The sequence below is a fragment of the Coffea eugenioides genome, chromosome 3 (assembly GCF_003713205.1).
Source record: "Coffea eugenioides isolate CCC68of chromosome 3, Ceug_1.0, whole genome shotgun sequence".
In the NCBI taxonomy this organism is placed as follows: Eukaryota; Viridiplantae; Streptophyta; class Magnoliopsida; order Gentianales; family Rubiaceae; genus Coffea; species Coffea eugenioides.
In genome coordinates, this window is record NC_040037.1 from 1,678,862 (window position 1) to 1,685,520 (window position 6,659).

Sequence of the window (6,659 nt, forward strand, 5' to 3'; positions counted from 1 at the left end):
AAAAAAAGAAAAGGAAAGATAATACTCTTCAAGCACTTTTTTTTGTTTTGAGACATTGTTGCTCCCTATCCAACCACCTTTTCCAACATGCTCAACTTTAGTCCAAGATCGTGGCAAGAATGATCCATACAATAGTCTACAAGGCCATGTGATTGCCCCTTACAAAAGCCAAAAATGCAAGTCCTACAAACGTATAAATTATACTAGAGGAAAAGCAGTGATTCACACATTTTGTTCCCACCATGAAAGAGAAGGAATAAATGGGAAAAAAGAACAAAAAGTTTTGCACGGCTGGCGCTTCTTTTTTGTGCTTGTTCTTAATTCCTATTCATTCCTTGTAAACCTCAACTTTTGTAAGAAAAGCAGCGATCCATCTCAATCACTAAGAAAAATCATTTCGTTCCCCCTAAGGAAAAGATGCATTTATGCAAGCTGTAATTCACCATGGACGAGATGAAAATTTGTACGAGGATATTTTCTTGAGCCGGATCGATATGGTTAAATAGGCATGCTAGATTCTTACGATTCCTTTTGTGTTTATGCTTAACGTATGCTCTGTGCATGAATTTTCCAATTGTTATGTAGACGTCTGCAAAAATGGCAATTAGGAGAAAAGAAACCATAATCTTGTAGTATTAGCAAAAGAGTGGGTTAATTATGAACTTGTAATCATTGTCACGATGACAATCCTCCCTGCCCTAAAACTTTCTTTTTCCTTTTTGGAAAAATCCATATTCGCGAAGCATCATCCCCATCTTCATCTCTTGTTGAGTGCCAAAAATTGAACTAATGGTAATTGGGAAAAGAAAAAAAACCATGTCGCTCCTAGCTGATGCAATTTTATTGAAGCTTTTGTTGCAGCTCATGACCAGTGACACTATCAGAACAGCCAGAACATTGATCTATCGATGCACACTCCTAAAAATGTTAACCTCAATCATTGCACAATCTTCAGATTGATGCGATACAACAAGTCTATGGAAAAGTTTAATCTAGATCATAATAATTATAGTGATTGTTGATTTGTAGTAACTGTTGCAGAAATGTCACCATTGCGTGCTGTCAAGTATCAAACATCACATATCTTGATATTTAAATCGAAGAATGGTATCATCTATTTGCGCAATGATATCATCAAGCAACGTCCTCTAGGTGCGAACTATTCTCTACTATACTACTACTATATACGAGGATGAAATGTTCGATAAATTTCATTGGATATGCAAAAAGTGAGTACTTTATAAAGCTATTCTTGATTGGAATAATATTGTTTTTTTGCCTCTGATTAGTGAAAGTAGAGGTCGTCTGTTTGGCTATGAAGGGAATTTTAAGCCAGATCACAACCAAAAAAGAATGACACCTCGATCATTAATTAGGTCCATTCCCAACTTTTGCTATAACATAATGGGATTAAACGCAATTACGGAAGATATTGAGAGAATAAAGGCCAAAGGGCGTGCAACAAAACATTCGGAATGAAGTATCAATTCCATTTAGAAAAAACAAATAAGGAGAATATAGGTTGATATTATTCCATATAATGATCTCCATGGATAATGACTGCATGAATGCATCAACGTAACTCAACATCAAGATAAAAGTGGGATGTGCAGAAGTTACGTATTGAAGTTATTGTGTGCTCATTGTTTTACACTTGGAGTGCTAAAGAATTAGTGGGGTTGGAATTTAATCTAACTAAATTCTCATTCATCTCTTTGGTTTTCTTTGAAATATGTGTTTATAATAACCTAATCAAACTTACTAACTTACCCTGTAAGATTGCCTTTTCAATTTGTTTCAATCTCGATTTTGTAAGGTAAAGAAAAAAAAATCGGTATTCTACCAAATCTCTTATATGTTGACTTAACTCAAGACGTGTTAATGATATTGGATTAAAATCTATGTGCTAATAAAGGGACTTGAACCTTAAAATTTGATATCCTCCTAACTCGACATTAGTTTTTTACTTACAAATGAGTGAATACAAATATGGGTCTTTTTTCCCCTAGAAAGGAAAATAATAAAGTTGTTAAAAATAAGCCTTATTAAGTTTATTTGGTCAACAATAACATCAAGAAGCGCATCTGGTGTAGTGGTATCATAGTACCCTCCCACGGTACTGACCGGGGTTCGATTCCCCGGATGCGCAATTGTTGTCTCCATTTTTTGGGCCTTAAAGAAAATCTTCACCTTGGTTCTGTGGTTGTAATTTTACTTCCAATATTCTGTTCCTTTCGTGTCTGAATCTATATCCAGCTGTTTCCCTCGATTTTTTCCAGGCATTCTGAGGCTTCAGCACGAGATATAGCAGTAACAGTCTTGGCATCTAGATTGCAGAATTAACTATTCTTTCGTGCTAAAAAGCTTAATTTTGCAAAATTATAATGCAATACCTTGGCCTTTCAACCACTAAACGTTTCCAAATTACAGTTAAATAACATACAAAGGAACACAAAAATGCGGAAGAAAGCATTAAAATGACACATTAGCAACATTACCAGAAGAAAACCAAAGTGGCCCAGCCGTTGTTGAAGTACTCAGTAACGGAACAAATCAAGCGGCTCATTTGTTCTATAGGTGTTGGCTTAAGAAGCCTGTGGCCCTTGGCAAAACTTCAGGCATTAGCTTTTGTGCACTACACAGAACCTGCAACGCTCTAGTTGATGTGCCCAACGGTTAGCATCCTCTAACTCATTCCAGATGCTTCCCAAGTCCCAACCATGGTTCAAAGTCGTGGTCGCGGCTGCGGTCGCGGCCCAGACTGTTCCACATCGGTCTGGGTATATCGGTTGTGGTCTCGGCGAGACACGAGTTTTTGAAATATTTAATATTCTAAAAATTATAAAAATATGATAAACAAAAATAATTAAAAAATTAGTAAAAATAATAAAAATTCGAGTTGATTCGGAGTGATTCAGTGTGATTCGGACGTTTCAATCCTTCACGGTGACGTCTCAGTGAGTCAAGTATCTCGGAATCGTATTGTCCCGGTATTGTATCGAGAAGGCTCGAGACAGTGATGACTCGGCAGAGTAGAGTCGTCTCGGACTCAGCCGAGTCTTTGAACCATGGTCCCAACCACTTTCACCTCGTTAGGAAGAAAAATCTAAGTAACAAATAGGGCAGAAAAATGGTGTGTCTAGTTGGCTAAGGATTGGGATGCAATCTATAAATGCACCAGTGGAAGAATACGCAGGTAAGAACTTGGTGCAGGAGAGAAAGTACAGAATGTTTAAGCTATCTAAAGCAGCTCCATTTGCAATGGAGAAATGTGATCTGCTCTTTTTCAAGTAAATGTAGCAGGCAACAAAAAACAAAGACACCTTAGCAGTGATTATCAATGAGTGTGTTTGGATAGTAAATTATTTGGGATAATTTTTTGCAAAAAAATACTACTGCAACATTTTTTTTTTTTATGTGATTTATGTTCCATCCTCTTTTGGCTATTCCCAGGAAGAAAACAACCAACAAAGCCTACAACGGAAAGGAGTTATATGAGAACGACTGCAGATTTTGAAGAAACATCCAGAGATCCATTTTGCACAAAACAAGTGTTTCCTAGAAGAGCCAACGAACAGCAGTTCAATTACCGAAATGATACTCCTAAAACAGAACAACATCAAACAGCAAGTAGCAAGAAGTACTATTGTTATGTTTCTTTCTTCTTTTCATGTTACATCCGCAAACCAACCTTTTGTCCTTGTATTATTCCACTTCTCCCTGTCAACACAAAGGCCTGTTGTCAGCAAAGCAGGGATATCAGGCAGTGAAGTTGGTGAACCAGACAAGAGGATTAGAACCCAAGGACTCTAGGAGAGCCTCATACACAGAAAATTAGCAATAGCATATTGAAGATATGCAGAAGCATTTTTCTAAGCTATAAGTGCAGATCTTTTAAGGTCAATTACGGCTTTTCTGCTTTTCCCAGAAATCTAGGACGAATTTTGTAACCATTTGCCACTACTTGCGAAATGGAATGGTAAAACCTCAATTAACTTTGATTTATCTTGGTGACTAAAATCAGTGGAGAACATTTAGGAATACGAAACTAAACAACTCTTTTTAAGATATGAACTATCAAGTAAATGCTTGAACTATCTCATAACATCAAGAGAATGATTACCAAAGCATCAGTAATCATTTCAAAACCAGCATAGAAACAAGAAAAATATATCAGCAAAGGAAAAATTCGACAATCAATCCAGGCATTGCCAAGCGCTGATTTGACAATGGTTTGTTGACGGCGCAGAGATAACAAAAACTTGTTTCAACTTTAACTCGAGTGGGAGAGCACCTTCTCATTTCCGTCAACATACAACGATCAAGAACCATAAAATGAAGCGAGAAAGCTAGCCCCTACACAGCTACACTTTGATGGTATGGCCGTGCTTGCTTTGGTTAATTATGACTCAAAGCATAGACAGATCATTACCAACATTTAACAAGAGTTCATAGTCAACTTCTAAGCTAACTAAAGTTTATGTAATCAGCTAGCAAGAATTCTGATCATAACTCTACAAGAACAACGATATAAAAAAAAAAAAAATCAATCATCGACCTTAACTAGAACACAGTTCAACATTACTCTAAACATCCCAAAGCCATATTTCATCCCTTTTACATAAATCTCATCTTTTACTTTAGAAACATTACAGCAAAACCCGAAAAAAAAAAGAGATTAGAATTATCCTGATTTTCAAAGCTCATCTTCCATCCTCAAATACTCCCCGATATCAGCCTGATGAATGACAACAATGCCATTGGGATCCATCTTCCTACAATCTTGGGTGCTCTTGGCCGCAACCCCAAATCCAAGGGGCATATCCGACATAGAAAAGACCACCACCCCATCATTAGGATTGATATTCTCCGTAATCCTCCCTAGCCCTCCTTTCAAAACATTATTTCCGTACAAAAAACTCATTTCGGAGGTGGGTTTTAGCCAAACTTTATGCTTAGCATTGGCAGCCAACAAGTTCAGGCTCTGGATGGTCAACTGAAATTTGCCCGTTTTCGTAAATTTCCCGATCTGGGTTCCGAGGGAAACTAGATTTTCACGCTTTATATTCGTTGCTCGCTTGACCAATGATTCGGAGACGTAGTAGACCCGGTTCTTTTGGAGACGGAAGCAGTAGCGGCCGGGATTTGGATCGGGGCCTTCGTGAGATGGGTTCTCCACGATGTTCTTGAGGTTGCTGCCGACGAATTTGAAGAGCTTTTCGAAGACTTGGGTGGTTTCGTTCTCGTCCAGCGGCCTCATCGCTTGCTCTCTTGGCAGTCGGCACTGATTAGCGTTTTCTACATTTTTCTGCGGGGTGGGTTTTGACATTAGGTTTAGGGATAATTTCAGAAACCTCGCTTGAGGTTTCTGATAATTTCACTGCCATCCTCTGAAGTTTTAGAAATACCACTTACCTCCCCTATAAGCTATTTAGGGCCTAATGTTTACCTCATAGATGGTCAAATGACTTTACTATCCTTACAATTTAGAAAATATTAGGTATTCATATGGAGAGAAACAATTTAGTCACTTTTACTAAATTAACCATGATTTTGAATATAAAAAAAATTTAAAATCTTGAATACTAAATTTTATAACGATAATTGTTAATATTTTAAAAGTCTTTTTCTATATATTAGTAGTTTTTGTAATTTCTTTCTCCTAAAAAAAAATTTAAAATTCATATTTAAATATTATTATTTCATAAATTTTTCATAAGAATAATAAGATGAATATGAAAATACACAAAAAGAAGGTAAAGTATTAAAATATGTTTACAATTAGATTTTATTAAGTTATAGATAAAATGTAACTGTACATAATCTATTATTTCCTTTCTTTTCCAAAATATTTGATTTTTTTTCTTTTCTTTGCATAAGTAATCCAAACAAGATGGTTAGAAAAAAAATTTTCTACTTTGATTTATTTGCTTTTCCATCAAAATCACATCCTTGTATTAATCCAAACATTGCTTCAGAGATGGTTTTTTTCTTTAATTACAAATGATGGAAATTTGTTGTTAATCATATGAAATAATAGACCTCGTAAGTTAAAGAAATAATTCAAAAAAACATAACACATTTTAGCATATTTTATTTTTTTTATCATTAGCCATCTATATCTTTTGTCATTAGCCATCTATTGTGATGTTTTTTTTCTTAAAAAGGCCATACTTTGTCTTATTCAATTCCTTTTCAAAATCTTTCAAATTTTGATACTAATAGCTAGTTTGAATGTTTAGGTTAGAAAAGAAAAGATCGAAAATGTTAAGTTATGAAAGAAAAGAAAAGAAGAGAAAGGAAAAAATGAGATTTTAATATTGTTTGAAAGTTACGGTAGGAAAAACGATGATTTTGGATATATATATATATGTCAATAAAAATTTGTTCAGTACAATTTGAGGACAAAATTGGCATTTAAAAAAATTTTATTAGGTATTCTCAGCTTTTTTGATGTTTTTGGTAGCCATAATAGTAGGAGTTCATTCGTTCAAATCAGACGCTTTCTATCCTTTTTTGCCCCTCAAAAACTTCCAAACACTAGAAAAATTGTCTTTTCTGTCACCTTCTTTTCTTTTCTCATCAAATCACAACTCCCAAACTAGTTATACGAGTTTAGAATTTTTTTCGCGTAAATCTTGATTCCAAATTAACAAGTT

General features: G+C 35.3%; 1 protein-coding gene and 1 non-coding gene across 2 annotated transcripts; one reads left to right on the top strand and one right to left on the bottom strand.

Annotated features, from left to right (window-relative positions):
- Positions 1-2,078: 2,078 nt before the first annotated feature.
- Positions 2,079-2,149, top strand: TRNAG-CCC. Its single transcript has one exon. It is a non-coding gene; the product is annotated as a tRNA-Gly (tRNA).
- A 2,103-nt stretch (positions 2,150-4,252) lies between these two features.
- Positions 4,253-5,303, bottom strand: LOC113765075 (60S ribosome subunit biogenesis protein NIP7 homolog). Its single transcript, XM_027309125.1, has one exon. The coding sequence runs from the start codon at positions 5,258-5,260 to the stop codon at positions 4,697-4,699; it is 564 nt and encodes a 187-aa protein (XP_027164926.1). The 5' UTR covers positions 5,261-5,303; the 3' UTR covers positions 4,253-4,696.
- Between the last annotated feature and the right edge of the window lie 1,356 nt (positions 5,304-6,659).

What these genes read in the sequence shown, in the direction of transcription:
- LOC113765075 (XM_027309125.1), bottom strand. Translation starts at nt 5,260, where the DNA reads ATGAGGCCGCTGGACGAGAACGAAACCACCCAAGTCTTCGAAAAGCTC.